At 34.8% G+C, this 21,183-nt stretch overlaps 1 protein-coding gene across 2 annotated transcripts in view; it reads right to left on the reverse strand.

The window, feature by feature from the left end:
- The window catches only part of LOC131447931 (oxysterol-binding protein-related protein 10), an 88,064-nt gene that overhangs the window by 48,136 nt on the left and 18,745 nt on the right, over window positions 1-21,183 (reverse strand). For both annotated transcript variants that reach the window (XM_058620034.1, XM_058620033.1), the window contains exon 3: window positions 16,904-16,983. In XM_058620034.1, coding sequence (XP_058476017.1) covers window positions 16,904-16,983 — 80 coding nt within the window. The remainder of the gene's footprint in view (window positions 1-16,903; window positions 16,984-21,183) is intronic.

Genomic DNA, 21,183 nt, shown 5'->3' on the forward strand with positions numbered 1-21,183 from the left:
TTGGACGACATACTATACTATGACATTTTTGACCGATTTTGGACAACATACTATACTATGACATTTTTGACCGATTTTGGACGACATACTATACTATGACATTTTTGACCTTTTTTGGACGACATGCTATACTATGACATTTTTGACTGATTTTGAACGACATACTATACTATGACATTTTTGACCGATTTTGGACGACATACTATACTATGACATTTTTGACCTTTTTTGGACGACATGCTATACTATGACATTTTTGACTGATTTTGAACGACATACTATACTATGACATTTTTGACCGATTTTGAACGACATACTATACTATGACATTTTTGACCGATTTTGGACGACATACTATACTATGACATTTTTGACCAATTTTGGACGACATACTATACTATGACTTTTTCAACCGATTTTGGACGACATACTATACTATGACTTTTTCAACCGATTTTGGAGGACATACTATACTATGACATTTTTGACCTTTTTTGGACGACATACTATACAATGACATTTTCGACGATTTTAGACGACATACTATACTATGACTTTTTCAACCGATTTTGGACGACATACTATACTATGACATTTTTGACTGACTTTGGACGACATACTATACTATGAAATTTTTTGACCGATTTTGGACGACATACTATACTATGACATTTTTGACCGATTTTGAACGACATACTATACTATGACATTTTTGACCGATTTTGGACGACATACTATACTATGACATTTTTGACCAATTTTGGACGACATACTATACTATGACTTTTTCAACCGATTTTGGACGACATACTATACTATGACTTTTTCAACCGATTTTGGAGGACATACTATACTATGACATTTTTGACCTTTTTTGGACGACATACTATACAATGACATTTTCGACGATTTTAGACGACATACTATACTATGACTTTTTCAACCGATTTTGGACGACATACTATACTATGACATTTTTGACTGACTTTGGACGACATACTATACTATGAAATTTTTTGACCGATTTTGGACGACATACTATACTATGACTTTTTTGACCGATTTTGGACGACATACAATACTATGACATTTTTGACCGATTTTGGACGACATACTATACTATGACATTTTTGACCGATTTTGGACGACTTACTATAGTTTGATGATTTGGATGAACATTGGACAACAAGGTTAGTGTAGTGGATAGATCTTTCGCCTTTAACTTAGGAGACCAAGGTTCAAGTCCTCGTTGGACCAAGTACCTTCTGTGGTCCTGAGAAGTATTGTGGTTAATTTGGAAGACATACTATACTATGACATTATTGGACGACATACTATACTATGACTTTTTTGGACGACTTACTATACTATGACATTTTCAACCGATTTTGGACGACATACTATACTATGACATTTTTGACCGATTTTGGACGACATACTATACTATGACATTTTTGACCGATTTTGGACGACTTACTATAGTATGATGATTTGGATGAACATTGGACAACAAGGTTAGTGTAGTGGATAGAACTTTCGCCTTTAACTTAGGAGACCACGGTTCAAGTCCTCGTTGGACCAAGTACCTTCTGTGGTCCTGAGAAGTATTGTGGTTAATTTGGAAGACATACTATACTATGACTTTTTCGACCGATTTTGGACGACATACTATACTATGACTTTTTTCGACCGATTTTGGACGACATACTATACTATGACTTTTTTGACCGATTTTGGACGACTTACTATACTATGACATTTTCAACCGATTTTGGACGACATACTATACTATGACATTTTTGACCTTTTTTGTACGACATGCTATACTATGACATTTTTGACCGATTTTGGACGACATACTATACTATGACATTTTTGACCGATTTTGGACGACATACTATATACTATGACATTTTTGACCGATTTTGGACGACATACTATACTATGACATTTTTGACCGATTTTGGACGACATGCTATACTATGACATTTTTGACCGATTTTGGACGACATGCTATACTATGACATTTTTGACCGATTTTGGACGACATACTATACTATGACTTTTTTGACCGATTTTGGACGACATACTATACTATGACATTTTTGACCGATTTTGGACGACATACTATACTATGACATTTTTGACCGATTTTGGACGACATACTATACTATGACATTTTTGACCGATTTTGGACGACTTACTATAGTATGATGATTTGGATGAACATTGGACAACAAGGTTAGTGTAGTGGATAGATCTTTCGCCTTTAACTTAGGAGACCAAGGTTCAAGTCCTCGTTGGACCAAGTACCTTCTGTGGTCCTGAGAAGTATTGTGGTTAATTTGGAAGACATACTATACTATGACATTATTGGACGACATACTATACTATAACTTTTTTGACCGATTTTGGACGACATACTATACTATGACTTTTTCGACCGATTTTGGACGACATACTATGCTATGACTTTTTTGGACGACATACTATACTATGACATTTTTGACTGACTTTGGACGACATACTATACTATGAAATTTTTTGACCGATTTTGGACGACATACTATACTATGACTTTTTTGACCGATTTTGGACGACATACAATACTATGACATTTTTGACCGATTTTGGACGACATACTATACTATGACATTTTTGACCGATTTTGGACGACTTACTATAGTTTGATGATTTGGATGAACATTGGACAACAAGGTTAGTGTAGTGGATAGATCTTTCGCCTTTAACTTAGGAGACCAAGGTTCAAGTCCTCGTTGGACCAAGTACCTTCTGTGGTCCTGAGAAGTATTGTGGTTAATTTGGAAGACATACTATACTATGACATTATTGGACGACATACTATACTATGACTTTTTTGGACGACTTACTATACTATGACATTTTCAACCGATTTTGGACGACATACTATACTATGACATTTTTGACCGATTTTGGACGACATACTATACTATGACATTTTTGACCGATTTTGGACGACTTACTATAGTATGATGATTTGGATGAACATTGGACAACAAGGTTAGTGTAGTGGATAGAACTTTCGCCTTTAACTTAGGAGACCACGGTTCAAGTCCTCGTTGGACCAAGTACCTTCTGTGGTCCTGAGAAGTATTGTGGTTAATTTGGAAGACATACTATACTATGACTTTTTCGACCGATTTTGGACGACATACTATACTATGACTTTTTTCGACCGATTTTGGACGACATACTATACTATGACTTTTTTGACCGATTTTGGACGACTTACTATACTATGACATTTTCAACCGATTTTGGACGACATACTATACTATGACATTTTTGACCTTTTTTGTACGACATGCTATACTATGACATTTTTGACTTATTTTGGACGACATACTATACTATGACTTTTTTCGACCGATTTTGGACGACATACTATACTATGACATTTTTGACCGATTTTGGACGACATATTATACTATGACATTTTTGACCGATTTTGGACGACATACTATACTATGACTTTTTTGACCGATTTTGGACGACATACTATACTATGACATTTTTGACCGATTTTGGACGACATACTATACTATGACATTTTTGACCGATTTTGGACGACTTACTATAGTATGATGATTTGGATGAACATTGGACAACAAGGTTAGTGTAGTGGATAGAACTTTCGCCTTTAACTTAGGAGACCACGGTTCAAGTCCTCGTTGGACCAAGTACCTTCTGTGGTCCTGAGAAGTATTGTGGTTAATTTGGAAGACATACTATACTATGACATTATTGGACGACATACTATACTATGACATTTTTGACCTTTTTTGGACGACATGCTATACTATGACATTTTTGACTGATTTTGGACGACATACTATACTATGACTTTTTCGACTGATTTTGGACGACATACTATACTATGACTTTTTTGACTGATTTTGGACGACATACTATACTATGACTTTTTCGACAGATTTTGGACGAAAATGTCATAGTATAGTATGTCGTCCTAAATCGGTCAAAAAAGTCATTGTATAGTATGTCGTCTAAAATAGTTATAGTACGTCATCTAAATTAACCACAATACCTCTCAGGATTGCAGAAGGTACAACGAGGACTTGAACCATGGTCTCCTATGTTAAAGGCTGAAGTTTTATCCACTACACTAATCTTGTTGTCCGACATGCCTTCTAATCATCATCCTATAGTATGTCGTCCAAAATCGGTCAAAAATGTCATAGTATAGTATGTCGTCCAAAATCGGTCAAAAATGTCATAGTATAGTATGTCGTCCAAAATCACCTATAAAAGTCATAGTATAGTATGTCGTCCAAAATCAGTCAAAAAAGTCATAGTATAGTATGTCGTCTAAAATCACCTAAAAAGGTCATAGTATAGCATGTCGTCCAAAATCGGTCAAAAATGTCATAGTATATAGTATGTCGTCCAAAATTGGTCAAAAATGTCATAGTATAGTATGTAGTCCAAAATCGGTCAAAAAAGTCATAGTATAGTATGTCGTCCAAAATCGGTCAAAAATTTCATAGTATAGTATGTCGTCCAAAATCGGTCAAAAATGTCATAGTATAGTATGTCGTCTAAAATCACCTAAAAAGGTCATAGTATAGTATGTCGTCCAAAATCACCTATAAAAGTCATAGTATAGTATGTCGTCCAAAATCAGTCAAAAAAGTCATAGTATAGTATGTCGTCTAAAATCACCTAAAAAGGTCATAGTATAGCATGTCGTCCAAAATCGGTCAAAAATGTCATAGTATAGTATGTCGTCCAAAATTGGTCAAAAATGTCATAGTATAGTATGTAGTCCAAAATCGGTCAAAAAAGTCATAGTATAGTATGTCGTCCAAAATCGGTCAAAAATGTCAAAGTATAGTATGTCGTCCAAATCGGTCAAAAATGTCATAGTATACTATGTCTACCAAAATCACCTAAAAATGTCATAGTATAGTATGTCGTCCAAAATTGGACAAAAATTTCATAGTATAGTATGTCGTCCAAAATGACCTAAAAAGGTTATAGTATAGTATGTCGTCCAAAATCGGTCAAAAAAGTCATAGTATAGTCTGTCGTCCAAAATCACCTAAAAAGGTCATAGTATAGTATGTCGTCCAAAATCGGTCAAAAAAGTCATAGTATAGTCTGTCGTCCAAAATCACCTAAAAAGGTCATAGTATAGTATGTCGTCCAAAATCGGTCAAAAAAGTTATAGCATAGTATGTCGTCCAAAATCACCTAAAAAGGTCATAGTATAGTATGTCGTCCAAAATCGGTCAAAAAAGTCATAGTATTGTATGTCGTCCAAAATCAGTCGAAAAAGTCATAGTATAGTATGTCGTCCAAAATCGGTCAAAAATGTCATAGTATAGTATGTCGTCCAAAATCGGTCAAAAATGTCATAGTAAAGTATGTCGTCCAGAATCGGTCAAAAAAGTCATAGTATAGTATGTCTACCAGAATCACCTAAAAATGTCATAGTATAGTATGTCGTCCAAAATCGGTCAAAAATTTCATAGTATAGTATGTCGTCCAAAATCGGTCAAAAATGTCATAGTATAGTATGTCGTCCAAAATCACCTATAAAAGTCATAGTATAGTATGTCGTCCAAAATCAGTCAAAAAAGTCATAGTATAGTATGTCGTCTAAAATCACCTAAAAAGGTCATAGTATAGCATGTCGTCCAAAATCGGTCAAAAATGTCATAGTATAGTATGTCGTCCAAAATTGGTCAAAAATGTCATAGTATAGTATGTAGTCCAAAATCGGTCAAAAAAGTCATAGTATAGTATGTCGTCCAAAATCGGTCAAAAATGTCAAAGTATAGTATGTCGTCCAAATCGGTCAAAAATGTCATAGTATACTATGTCTACCAAAATCACCTAAAAATGTCATAGTATAGTATGTCGTCCAAAATCGGTCAAAAATTTCATAGTATAGTATGTCGTCCAAAATGACCTAAAAAGGTTATAGTATAGTCTGTCGTCCAAAATCACCTAAAAAGGTCATAGTATAGTATGTCGTCCAAAATCGGTCAAAAAAGTTATAGCATAGTATGTCGTCCAAAATCACCTAAAAAGGTCATAGTATAGTATGTCGTCCAAAATCGGTCAAAAAAGTCATAGTATTGTATGTCGTCCAAAATCAGTCGAAAAAGTCATATTATAGTATGTCGTCCAAAATCGGTCAAAAATGTCATAGTATAGTATGTCGTCCAAAATCGGTCAAAAAAGTCATAGTATAGTATGTCTACCAGAATCACCTAAAAACGTCATAGTATAGTATGTCGTCCAAAATCGGTCAAAAATTTCATAGTATAGTATGTCGTCCAAAATGACCTAAAAAGGTCATAGTATAGTATGTCGTCCAAAATCGGTCAAAAAAGTTATAGTATAGTATGTCGTCCAAAATCACCTAAAAAGGTCATAGTATAGTATGTCGTCCAAAATCGGTCAAAAAAGTCATAGTATTGTATGTCGTCCAAAATCAGTCGAAAAAGTCATAGTATAGTATGTCGTCCAAAATCGGTCAAAAATGTGATAGTATAGTATGTCGTCCAAATCGGTCAAAAATGTCATAGTATTGTATGTCGTCCAAAATCACCTAAAAAGGTCATAGTATAGTATGTCGTCCAAAATCGGTCAAAAAAGTCATAGTATTGTATGTCGTCCAAAATCAGTCGAAAAAGTCATAGTATAGTATGTTGTCCAAAATCGGTCGAATATGTCAAAGTATAGTATGTCGTCCAAATCGGTCAAAAATGTCATAGTATAGTATGTCGTCCAAAATCGGTCAAATATGTCAAAGTATAGTATGTCGTCCAAATCGGACAAAAAAGTAATAGTAAAGTATGTCGTCCGAAATCGGTCAAAAAAGTCATAGTACAGTATGTCGTCCAAAATCGGTCAAAAATGTCATAGTATAGTATGTCGTCTAAAATCACCTAAAAAGGTCATAGTATAGTATGTCGTCCAAAATCACCTATAAAAGTCATAGTATAGTATGTCGTCCAAAATCAGTCAAAAAAGTCATAGTATAGTATGTCGTCTAAAATCACCTAAAAAGGTCATAGTATAGCATGTCGTCCAAAATCGGTCAAAAATATCATAGTATAGTATGTCGTCCAAAATTGGTCAAAAATGTCATAGTATAGTATGTCGTCCAAAATCGGTCAAAAAAGTCATAGTATAGTATGTCGTCCAAAATCGGTCAAAAATGTCAAAGTATAGTATGTCGTCCAAATCGGTCAAAAATGTCATAGTATACTATGTCTACCAAAATCACCTAAAAATGTCATAGTATAGTATGTCGTCCAAAATGACCTAAAAAGGTCATAGTATAGTATGTCGTCCAAAATGACCTAAAAAGGTCATAGTATAGTATGTCGTCCAAAATCAGTCAAAAAAGTTATAGTATAGTCTGTCGTCCAAAATCACCTAAAAAGGTCATAGTATAGTATGTCGTCCAAAATCGGTCAAAAAAGTTATAGTATAGTATGTCGTCCAAAATCACCTAAAAAGGTCATAGTATAGTATGTCGTCCAAAATCGGTCAAAAAAGTTATAGTATAGTATGTCGTCCAAAATCACCTAAAAAGGTCATAGTATAGTATGTCGTCCAAAATCGGTCAAAAAAGTCATAGTATTGTATGTTGTCCAAAATCAGTCGAAAAAGGTCATAGTATAGTATGTCCTCCAAAATCGGTCAAAAATGTCATAGTATAGTATGTCGTCCAAAATTGGTCAAAAATGTCATAGTATAGTATGTAGTCCAAAATCGGTCAAAAAAGTCATAGTATAGTATGTCGTCCAAAATCGGTCAAAAATGTCAAAGTATAGTATGTCGTCCAAATCGGTCAAAAATGTCATAGTATACTATGTCTACCAAAATCACCTAAAAATGTCATAGTATAGTATGTCGTCCAAAATCGGACAAAAATTTCATAGTATAGTATGTCGTCCAAAATGACCTAAAAAGGTTATAGTATAGTATGTCGTCCAAAATCGGTCAAAAAAGTCATAGTATAGTCTGTCGTCCAAAATCACCTAAAAAGGTCATAGTATAGTATGTCGTCCAAAATCGGTCAAAAATTTCATAGTATAGTATGTCGTCCAAAATCGGTCAAAAATGTCATAGTATAGTATGTCGTCCAAAATCACCTATAAAAGTCATAGTATAGTATGTCGTCCAAAATCAGTCAAAAAAGTCATAGTATAGTATGTCGTCTAAAATCACCTAAAAAGGTCATAGTATAGCATGTCGTCCAAAATCGGTCAAAAATGTCATAGTATAGTATGTCGTCCAAAATTGGTCAAAAATGTCATAGTATAGTATGTAGTCCAAAATCGGTCAAAAAAGTCATAGTATAGTATGTCGTCCAAAATCGGTCAAAAATGTCAAAGTATAGTATGTCGTCCAAATCGGTCAAAAATGTCATAGTATACTATGTCTACCAAAATCACCTAAAAATGTCATAGTATAGTATGTCGTCCAAAATCGGTCAAAAATTTCATAGTATAGTATGTCGTCCAAAATGACCTAAAAAGGTTATAGTATAGTCTGTCGTCCAAAATCACCTAAAAAGGTCATAGTATAGTATGTCGTCCAAAATCGGTCAAAAAAGTTATAGCATAGTATGTCGTCCAAAATCACCTAAAAAGGTCATAGTATAGTATGTCGTCCAAAATCGGTCAAAAAAGTCATAGTATTGTATGTCGTCCAAAATCAGTCGAAAAAGTCATATTATAGTATGTCGTCCAAAATCGGTCAAAAATGTCATAGTATAGTATGTCGTCCAAAATCGGTCAAAAAAGTCATAGTATAGTATGTCTACCAGAATCACCTAAAAACGTCATAGTATAGTATGTCGTCCAAAATCGGTCAAAAATTTCATAGTATAGTATGTCGTCCAAAATGACCTAAAAAGGTCATAGTATAGTATGTCGTCCAAAATCGGTCAAAAAAGTTATAGTATAGTATGTCGTCCAAAATCACCTAAAAAGGTCATAGTATAGTATGTCGTCCAAAATCGGTCAAAAAAGTCATAGTATTGTATGTCGTCCAAAATCAGTCGAAAAAGTCATAGTATAGTATGTCGTCCAAAATCGGTCAAAAATGTGATAGTATAGTATGTCGTCCAAATCGGTCAAAAATGTCATAGTATTGTATGTCGTCCAAAATCACCTAAAAAGGTCATAGTATAGTATGTCGTCCAAAATCGGTCAAAAAAGTCATAGTATTGTATGTCGTCCAAAATCAGTCGAAAAAGTCATAGTATAGTATGTCGTCCAAAATCGGTCGAATATGTCAAAGTATAGTATGTCGTCCAAATCGGTCAAAAATGTCATAGTATAGTATGTCGTCCAAAATCGGTCAAATATGTCAAAGTATAGTATGTCGTCCAAATCGGACAAAAAAGTAATAGTAAAGTATGTCGTCCGAAATCGGTCAAAAAAGTCATAGTACAGTATGTCGTCCAAAATCGGTCAAAAATGTCATAGTATAGTATGTCGTCTAAAATCACCTAAAAAGGTCATAGTATAGTATGTCGTCCAAAATCACCTATAAAAGTCATAGTATAGTATGTCGTCCAAAATCACCTATAAAAGTCATAGTATAGTATGTCGTCCAAAATCAGTCAAAAAAGTCATAGTATAGTATGTCGTCTAAAATCACCTAAAAAGGTCATAGTATAGCATGTCGTCCAAAATCGGTCAAAAATATCATAGTATAGTATGTCGTCCAAAATTGGTCAAAAATGTCATAGTATAGTATGTCGTCCAAAATCGGTCAAAAAAGTCATAGTATAGTATGTCGTCCAAAATCGGTCAAAAATGTCAAAGTATAGTATGTCGTCCAAATCGGTCAAAAATGTCATAGTATACTATGTCTACCAAAATCACCTAAAAATGTCATAGTATAGTATGTCGTCCAAAATGACCTAAAAAGGTCATAGTATAGTATGTCGTCCAAAATGACCTAAAAAGGTCATAGTATAGTATGTCGTCCAAAATCAGTCAAAAAAGTTATAGTATAGTCTGTCGTCCAAAATCACCTAAAAAGGTCATAGTATAGTATGTCGTCCAAAATCGGTCAAAAAAGTTATAGTATAGTATTTCGTCCAAAATCACCTAAAAAGGTCATAGTATAGTATGTCGTCCAAAATCGGTCAAAAAAGTTATAGTATAGTATGTCGTCCAAAATCACCTAAAAAGGTCATAGTATAGTATGTCGTCCAAAATCGGTCAAAAAAGTCATAGTATTGTATGTTGTCCAAAATCAGTCGAAAAAGGTCATAGTATAGTATGTCCTCCAAAATCGGTCAAAAATGTCATAGTATAGTCAGTCAGTCAGTCATCATCTACCGCTTTATCCTCAACCAGAGGGTCGCGGGGGGTGCTGTGCCAATCTCAGCTACATCAGGCGATAGGCGGGGTACACCCTGGACAGTTCGCCAGTCCATCGCAGGGCCACACACAGATAGAGACAAACAACCATTCACTCTCACACTCACTCCTATGGTCAATTTGGAGTGTCCAATTTACCTATCCCCACATTGCATGTTTTTGGACTGTGGGAGGAAGCCGGAGTACCCGGAGAGAACCCACGCACACACGGGGAGAACATGCAAACTCCATGCAGAAAGGCCCTTGTTCCAACCGGGGCTCGAACCCGGGTCTTCTCGCTGCAAGGCGAGAGTGCTAACCACTACACCACCGTGTGGCCCTCATAGTATAGTATGTAGTCCAAAATCGGTCAAAAAAGTCATAGTATAGTATGTCGTCCAAAATCGGTCAAAAATGTCAAAGTATAGTATGTCGTCCAAATCGGTCAAAAATGTCATAGTATACTATGTCTACCAAAATCACCTAAAAATGTCATAGTATAGTATGTCGTCCAAAATCGGACACAAATTTCATAGTATAGTATGTCGTCCAAAATGACCTAAAAAGGTTATAGTATAGTATGTCGTCCAAAATCGGTCAAAAAAGTCATAGTATAGTCTGTCGTCCAAAATCACCTAAAAAGGTCATAGTATAGTATGTCGTCCAAAATCGGTCAAAAAAGTTATAGCATAGTATGTCGTCCAAAATCACCTAAAAAGGTCATAGTATAGTATGTCGTCCAAAATCGGTCAAAAAAGTCATAGTATTGTATGTCGTCCAAAATCAGTCGAAAAAGTCATAGTATAGTATGTCGTCCAAAATCGGTCAAAAATGTCATAGTATAGTATGTCGTCCAAAATCGGTCAAAAAAGTCATAGTATAGTATGTCTACCAGAATCACCTAAAAATGTCATAGTATAGTATGTCGTCCAAAATCGGTCAAAAATTTCATAGTATAGTATGTCGTCCAAAATCGGTCAAAAATGTCATAGTATAGTATGTCGTCCAAAATCACCTATAAAAGTCATAGTATAGTATGTCGTCCAAAATCAGTCAAAAAAGTCATAGTATAGTATGTCGTCTAAAATCACCTAAAAAGGTCATAGTATAGCATGTCGTCCAAAATCGGTCAAAAATGTCATAGTATAGTATGTCGTCCAAAATTGGTCAAAAATGTCAAAGTATAGTATGTAGTCCAAAATCGGTCAAAAAAGTCATAGTATAGTATGTCGTCCAAAATCGGTCAAAAATGTCAAAGTATAGTATGTCGTCCAAATCGGTCAAAAATGTCATAGTATACTATGTCTACCAAAATCACCTAAAAATGTCATAGTATAGTATGTCGTCCAAAATCGGTCAAAAATTTCATAGTATAGTATGTCGTCCAAAATGACCTAAAAAGGTTATAGTATAGTCTGTCGTCCAAAATCACCTAAAAAGGTCATAGTATAGTATGTCGTCCAAAATCGGTCAAAAAAGTTATAGCATAGTATGTCGTCCAAAATCACCTAAAAAGGTCATAGTATAGTATGTCGTCCAAAATCGGTCAAAAAAGTCATAGTATTGTATGTCGTCCAAAATCAGTCGAAAAAGTCATATTATAGTATGTCGTCCAAAATCGGTCAAAAATGTCATAGTATAGTATGTCGTCCAAAATCGGTCAAAAAAGTCATAGTATAGTATGTCTACCAGAATCACCTAAAAACGTCATAGTATAGTATGTCGTCCAAAATCGGTCAAAAATTTCATAGTATAGTATGTCGTCCAAAATGACCTAAAAAGGTCATAGTATAGTATGTCGTCCAAAATCGGTCAAAAAAGTTATAGTATAGTATGTCGTCCAAAATCACCTAAAAAGGTCATAGTATAGTATGTCGTCCAAAATCGGTCAAAAAAGTCATAGTATTGTATGTCGTCCAAAATCAGTCGAAAAAGTCATAGTATAGTATGTCGTCCAAAATCGGTCAAAAATGTGATAGTATAGTATGTCGTCCAAATCGGTCAAAAATTTCATAGTATTGTATGTCGTCCAAAATCACCTAAAAAGGTCATAGTATAGTATGTCGTCCAAAATCGGTCAAAAAAGTCATAGTATTGTATGTCGTCCAAAATCAGTCGAAAAAATCATAGTATAGTATGTCGTCCAAAATCGGTCGAATATGTCAAAGTATAGTATGTCGTCCAAATTGGTCAAAAATGTCATAGTATAGTATGTCGTCCAAAATCGGTCAAATATGTCAAAGTATAGTATGTCGTCCAAATCGGACAAAAAAGTAATAGTAAAGTATGTCGTCCGAAATCGGTCAAAAAAGTCATAGTACAGTATGTCGTCCAAAATCGGTCAAAAATGTCATAGTATAGTATGTCATCTAAAATCACCTAAAAAGGTCATAGTATAGTATGTCGTCCAAAATCACCTATAAAAGTCATAGTATAGTATGTCGTCCAAAATCACCTATAAAAGTCATAGTATAGTATGTCGTCCAAAATCAGTCAAAAAAGTCATAGTATAGTATGTCGTCTAAAATCACCTAAAAAGGTCATAGTATAGCATGTCGTCCAAAATCGGTCAAAAATATCATAGTATAGTATGTCGTCCAAAATTGGTCAAAAATGTCATAGTATAGTATGTCGTCCAAAATCGGTCAAAAAAGTCATAGTATAGTATGTCGTCCAAAATCGGTCAAAAATGTCAAAGTATAGTATGTCGTCCAAATCGGTCAAAAATGTCATAGTATACTATGTCTACCAAAATCACCTAAAAATGTCATAGTATAGTATGTCGTCCAAAATGACCTAAAAAGGTCATAGTATAGTATGTCGTCCAAAATGACCTAAAAAGGTCATAGTATAGTATGTCGTCCAAAATCAGTCAAAAAAGTTATAGTATAGTCTGTCGTCCAAAATCACCTAAAAAGGTCATAGTATAGTATGTCGTCCAAAATCGGTCAAAAAAGTTATAGTATAGTATGTCGTCCAAAATCACCTAAAAAGGTCATAGTATAGTATGTCGTCCAAAATCGGTCAAAAAAGTCATAGTATTGTATGTTGTCCAAAATCAGTCGAAAAAGTCATAGTATAGTATGTCCTCCAAAATCGGTCAAAAAATGTCATAGTATAGTATGTCGTCCAAAACCGGTCAAAAAAGTCATAGTATAGTATGTCGTCCAAAATCGGTCAAAAATTTCATAGTATAGTATGTCGTCCAAAATCGGTCAAAAAAGTTATAGTATAGTCTGTCGTCCAAAATGACCTAAAAAGGTCATAGTATAGTATGTCGTCCAAAATCGGTCAAAAAAGTTATAGTATAGTCTGCCGTCCAAAATCACCTAAAAAGGTCATAGTATAGTATGTCGTCCAAAATCGGTCAAAAAAGTTATAGTATAGTATGTCGTCCAAAATCACCTAAAAAGGTCATAGTATAGTATGTCGTCCAAAATCGGTTAAAAAAGTCATAGTATTGTATGTCGTCCAAAATCAGTCGAAAAAGTCATAGTATAGTATGTCGTCCAAAATCGGTCAAATATGTCAAAGTATAGTATGTCGTCCAAATCGGTCAAAAATGTCATAGTATAGTATGTCGTCCAAAATCGGTCAAATATGTCAAAGTATAGTATGTCGTCCAAATCGGTCAAAAAAGTAATAGTAAAGTATGTCGTCCGAAATCGGTCAAAAAAGTCATAGTACAGTATGTCGTCCAAAATCGGTCAAAAATGTCATAGTATAGTATGTCGTCCAAAATCAGTCAAAAATGTCATAGTATAGTATGTCGTCCAAAATCAGTCAAAAATGTCATAGTATAGTATGTCGTCCAAAATCGGTCAAAAATGTCATAGTATAGTATGTCGTCTAAAATCACCTAAAAAGGTCATAGTATAGTATGTCGTCCAAAATCTGTCGAAAAAGTCATAGTATAGTATGTCGTCCAAAATCACCTATAAAAGTCATAGTATAGTATGTCGTCCAAAATCGGTCAAAAATGTGATAGTATAGTATGTCGTCCAAATCGGTCAAAAATTTCATAGTATTGTATGTCGTCCAAAATCACCTAAAAAGGTCATAGTATAGTATGTCGTCCAAAATCGGTCAAAAAAGTCATAGTATTGTATGTCGTCCAAAATCAGTCGAAAAAATCATAGTATAGTATGTCGTCCAAAATCGGTCGAATATGTCAAAGTATAGTATGTCGTCCAAATTGGTCAAAAATGTCATAGTATAGTATGTCGTCCAAAATCGGTCAAATATGTCAAAGTATAGTATGTCGTCCAAATCGGACAAAAAAGTAATAGTAAAGTATGTCGTCCGAAATCGGTCAAAAAAGTCATAGTACAGTATGTCGTCCAAAATCGGTCAAAAATGTCATAGTATAGTATGTCATCTAAAATCACCTAAAAAGGTCATAGTATAGTATGTCGTCCAAAATCACCTATAAAAGTCATAGTATAGTATGTCGTCCAAAATCACCTATAAAAGTCATAGTATAGTATGTCGTCCAAAATCAGTCAAAAAAGTCATAGTATAGTATGTCGTCTAAAATCACCTAAAAAGGTCATAGTATAGCATGTCGTCCAAAATCGGTCAAAAATATCATAGTATAGTATGTCGTCCAAAATTGGTCAAAAATGTCATAGTATAGTATGTCGTCCAAAATCGGTCAAAAAAGTCATAGTATAGTATGTTGTCCAAAATCGGTCAAAAATGTCAAAGTATAGTATGTCGTCCAAATCGGTCAAAAATGTCATAGTATACTATGTCTACCAAAATCACCTAAAAATGTCATAGTATAGTATGTCGTCCAAAATGACCTAAAAAGGTCATAGTATAGTATGTCGTCCAAAATGACCTAAAAAGGTCATAGTATAGTATGTCGTCCAAAATCAGTCAAAAAAGTTATAGTATAGTCTGTCGTCCAAAATCACCTAAAAAGGTCATAGTATAGTATGTCGTCCAAAATCGGTCAAAAAAGTTATAGTATAGTATGTCGTCCAAAATCACCTAAAAAGGTCATAGTATAGTATGTCGTCCAAAATCGGTCAAAAAAGTCATAGTATTGTATGTTGTCCAAAATCAGTCGAAAAAGTCATAGTATAGTATGTCCTCCAAAATCGGTCAAAAAATGTCATAGTATAGTATGTCGTCCAAAACCGGTCAAAAAAGTCATAGTATAGTATGTCGTCCAAAATCGGTCAAAAATTTCATAGTATAGTATGTCGTCCAAAATCGGTCAAAAAAGTTATAGTATAGTCTGTCGTCCAAAATGACCTAAAAAGGTCATAGTATAGTATGTCGTCCAAAATCGGTCAAAAAAGTTATAGTATAGTCTGCCGTCCAAAATCACCTAAAAAGGTCATAGTATAGTATGTCGTCCAAAATCGGTCAAAAAAGTTATAGTATAGTATGTCGTCCAAAATCACCTAAAAAGGTCATAGTATAGTATGTCGTCCAAAATCGGTTAAAAAAGTCATAGTATTGTATGTCGTCCAAAATCAGTCGAAAAAGTCATAGTATAGTATGTCGTCCAAAATCGGTCAAATATGTCAAAGTATAGTATGTCGTCCAAATCGGTCAAAAATGTCATAGTATAGTATGTCGTCCAAAATCGGTCAAATATGTCAAAGTATAGTATGTCGTCCAAATCGGTCAAAAAAGTAATAGTAAAGTATGTCGTCCGAAATCGGTCAAAAAAGTCATAGTACAGTATGTCGTCCAAAATCGGTCAAAAATGTCATAGTATAGTATGTCGTCCAAAATCAGTCAAAAATGTCATAGTATAGTATGTCGTCCAAAATCAGTCAAAAATGTCATAGTATAGTATGTCGTCCAAAATCGGTCAAAAATGTCATAGTATAGTATGTCGTCTAAAATCACCTAAAAAGGTCATAGTATAGTATGTCGTCCAAAATCTGTCGAAAAAGTCATAGTATAGTATGTCGTCCAAAATCACCTATAAAAGTCATAGTATAGTATGTCGTCCAAAATCAGTCAAAAAAGTCATAGTATAGTATGTCGTCCAAAATCACCTAAAAAGGTCATAGTATAGTATGTCGTCCAAAATCACCTATAAAAGTCATAGTATAGTATGTCGTCTAAAATCACCTAAAAAGGTCATAGTATAGTATGTCGTCTAAAATCACCTATAAAAGTCATAGTATAGTATGTCGTCCAAAATCACCTATAAAAGTCATAGTATAGTATGTCGTCTAAAATCACCTATAAAAGTCATAGTATAGTATGTCGTCTAAAATCACCTATAAAAGTCATAGTATAGTATGTCGTCCAAAATCACCTATAAAAGTCATATTATAGTATGTCGTCCAAAATCACCTTTAAAAGTCATATTATAGTATGTCGTCCAAAATCACCTTTAAAAGTCATAGTATAGTATGTCGTTCAAAATCACCTATAAAAGTCATAGTATAGTATGTCGTCCAAAATCACCTTTAAAAGTCATAGTATAGTATGTTGTCCAAAATCATTATATGGTTTTTGTGTGTGTTTCTTACCTTGGCACTGCTGTCGGAGTGACGTCTGGCACATGCTTGAAGCTGACTGATCCAAAACTGCTGTTCTTTGGCATCAGAGGCTACAAGGACACACAAGAAGAGCACAATAATGGAATTACAAGTTGTAAAAAAACTGAACCACAAAATAAATCCTCATGTGAGTTCAAAGTTTGGTTAATAAGGTCTTCCAACTTTGAGTGTCTCCACATCCACAGCTGTGTATTGCAGGTTTCTGTGGGGTAGTCACAGTCGGTTTTTGTTGACACTGGACACTTCTGGAGAAGCAATCGGCGATGTGAAATCCAATTTGAGCAGCCAGAGCGTTCAGACTGAGACGAGTAAGAATCTGATTTAATGGCATTTTAATCAATCTCCATGTGTTTAACCCTTAGTGCTCACGTGGCACACATCTTTGCCGCAAGTGCACCCATGGTAAATTTGTCATCTCATCTGCAGCCACATGGTTATTCAACTCATTAACAGTGGAACCATTCTGACCCCACCGCCCTCTTGATGATGTCCTCAGGCGCTGCTATCAAATCTAACCCTCTTCATTTTCTCCTCCACGCTAAATTTAACATTCAGTCCTCAACAAACACCAGCAAATCATTTTGACCACTTTGCAGGCAGCACAGGCAGCAGTTTGATACTCGCTGCCTCGTCCCCTTGGCACAGAAGTCTGCTGTCGGAGCACAAACACACACACACACAGCTGAGGCCCAGACGAACACGGTGAGCTGCAGCTCTAACTTTTGGAGACGTAGATTCTGCCTGTGCTGACCCGCTCCAGGTCAGAAGGGAAAATAATATCCTTCAGATCGCATTTCTCTGACTAATTATTAGAGAAGATATCCTGATATGTCTGATAACATTAAGGTCAAGTGCAAGTTAAGCATCAACATCAAAACAGGGTGAGATTAGTCTGAAAGATTGCAACTGATTGCACAAGATTATGAAAAAAAAAATACCGTGATTCAACCTCTTTTCAAGTTTTTTCCAAACCTGCATTATTATAAACAGAAATCTCAAAACCTCAGCAGCAAAAGTCAAGTCAACTTTATGTCTAGAGCACATTTAAAAACAGCCCAGGTTTGGCCAAAGTGCTTAACAGATTTAAAGGCCAGGTATAACATATAAAATCAATAAAAATAGAAGTAAAACAGTAAAATAGTGACATAATAGAATAGTAAAATGGTTAAAACTACATAGAAGTGTCCGAGTTGACTATTTTTATCCTGAAGTGAAGGCCAAGGAGAAGAGATGGGTCTTTAAAAGTGATTTAAAATGATCTAGTTAGGGATGATCTGATACAATAATCAAAAAAAGAACAGTTGAGATTGTCACACCTGCTTCACTGAGCACATAATATAAACATTTAAATGGACTTACAGCAAATTCAACCATTCCATTCTGTGTTGCTGTTTTTTTAATTATAATTTTAAAATGAATCTAAAAGTTTACTACATTTAAACTACACCAGGGTAAAAAAAAAATCTCACTCATTAAAAAAAATTTCACAGTTATTTAATGTTTTTTTGCAAGCACCATCAACAAGCAATGGAAGGTTGTGGGGTCAATTCCCGCTAGTCTACATGCCTCGGGCAACCACATGTTGCTCTTGAGCAACTGTGTGAATGGTAAAAGTATAAATCAATACACATCATTTACCATGTTGGTAGCAACAATTGATTTTATATTATATATATATACACACACATATATATATATATAAATATATATACATATATATATATATATGTATATATATATACATATACACACATATATATGTATATATATATACATATATATGTAATTACTGTATAATTGCTGTAATTACTATAAGTGGAATAAGACTGAGGTGTTTTTTTTCTCTCTCACTGCAGATTATGATTTGGTCGTCTCTGGAATAAAAGTAGAACAGGTGACAGTTGTTGCTCATTTAAAATGGACAAACACACCAGCTTCTCGTTTATTCTTTAACTGAAAAAAACTGACAAAAACAATAATCACAGACAAAATACTAAAAGCAAAATCAGACAACACAATTTGGACTAATACACCACAAAGGCAACCTTATTATTATTATAATATATATATATTATATATTATCAAAAGGTGATAAATGACAAGATGAGACGAGACGAGATAAGAGAAGATACCAGTAGCAAAGTTAAGAGGAATAAATATAAATAAACATGGATGTCCGAGAAAAGAAAAATTCAATTTAAGTTAAATGAAATAACGCATTATATTTGATATTTTCTTTTTGCAATATAACCTTACAAAAATGTATAAATCTTCTAAATATAAATAATCAAACCCTGCACCTCCTCTGTCTCCCTCTGATAAATAGTCAAGTCTCACTGACAGGAAATCAGGCAGACAACATAAATTCATTATTCGTCTGTCTCTGGTTTCCAATGCTTTTATCACCAAAAACAAACTGCAAGCACCTTCACCTCCAAGTCTCTTTCAGCTTTCATTTTCCTTCATCACAATCATATTCTTCTTAAAGATTCAGTATTTGACGTATGCATCGCTGCACAAGCAGGTGCACATTAGCAGAGCCACGCGCTGACGCTGCTCATCATCTGTAATCACAGCCAGGTGTTTGCACATCACACACAGAGAGAAATATCACATTAGATGCTCGCTCACTCTCAGGGTACGAGGTCGCTGCTCGAGTCAGTCGTTGACGTGGGTGATGACAAGAAGCAGAAAACTGTGAAGGGTGTGACTGCGTATTTTTCTTTTTCTTTGGTACAAATGTTTCCGTGTGAATACCCACGACATTTAAGCTCCATTATCACTCACTCACTCATCCTCTACTGCTTTATCCTCCACATGAGGGTCGCTGGTGCCAATCGCAGCTGACACAGGGTGAAAGGTGGAGTCACACCAACGTCCAATGTGCCTAATCCGCAAATCTGCATGTCTTTGGACTGTGGAGACCCAGAGAAAACCCACGCACACACGGGGAGAACATGCAAACACCATGCACAAAGACCCTTGTCTTTCTTGAACCAGGGAACAAAAACTCTAGATAAAAAGCCAATTCGCTGGCGTCATTGTCACATCGTCAGAGCATTGAAAGCTTTATTGATCTTGGATTTTCAAATCGCTGTGGTTTCATCCAAAGACAGAGGACGGCAGCAGACTCACCAGGAGCTCTGTCAATAACAGCTGTAAAATATCCCACCGCAGAACCACATTTGGGCAGATCAGCTTTCTCTGTCAAAGGAAGTCGCATCAGGAATTCAACGCCTAATAAAATAAAACTGTTCACCATAAAGGTCAAGACCTGGATGAAAACAACGTCGGACTGTTATGAAGTGTATGAGTATGTGTGTGTGCATTTTTACATTGTATTAGTTAGATGAGAAATGTGGTGTTTATTTTAACTAATGTGATACTAAAAATACTAAAAAAATGTGGGGGGGTTTTCATCTTCTCATGTGTTGATGAGTCAAAGTTATGATTCATTTTATATCGCATTTTTTGCCGTGATATAAAGTAGCAATAATTGTGCAGAAGTCACAAAATAGAGTGTTTTTCTTTTGTTTTTGTTCATAAAAACGAGCCAAGTGAACTTTGAACCGTGGCGTATGTCCAAATTTCACAAATTCAATCCGATTTTAAATATTTTGAGTACTTTTTTTAATAAAGTTGGGGAAAATGAAAGAAAAAACGTTTCATCCGATTGCCTAGGTTGTGCTGAAAAAAGGATATAAGACACTCTATGTTACACATTCTAATAGCCTCAGTATATACTGTAATGTTTAAACAGCTGAAATGCTCTGTGTTCTACGGGTTAAAGAAGATTTTGGGTTTTTTTTTAAAGTATAACTTAGTTGATTTCATGTATTTTTTTAATCAATACAATATTTCATTTATAATATTGTGTATTTAACAAAGGTATTCAATATAATAAATATGTTGACAACAGCTGAAGACGATATCTTGCCTCATGTCATGATGGTTTTTATTATTTATTTGTTTGTTTGGCACAGTAATGGCCAAACAAACCAGCAGACTTACAGAACAACATCATTACACAAGATCAGCAGCAAGACCAGGTCTAACTGACACATCAGAGTTAACTGAGAAACCCTCACAGTGAACTGCAATCAGAACCTGACCTTTACTAGTCCGACTCCTACACTGTCGGCACAGAGCCACAATAATCCACGCAAAAAAAATGAGAGTTCTAACCTTTACTGGCCCGAGGCCTTTGCCAAAAATGTAAAACTAACTAACAACACTTCCTGGCTGAACTT

The sequence above is a fragment of the Solea solea genome, chromosome 20 (genome assembly GCF_958295425.1).
Source record: "Solea solea chromosome 20, fSolSol10.1, whole genome shotgun sequence".
NCBI lineage: Eukaryota > Metazoa > Chordata > Actinopteri > Pleuronectiformes > Soleidae > Solea > Solea solea.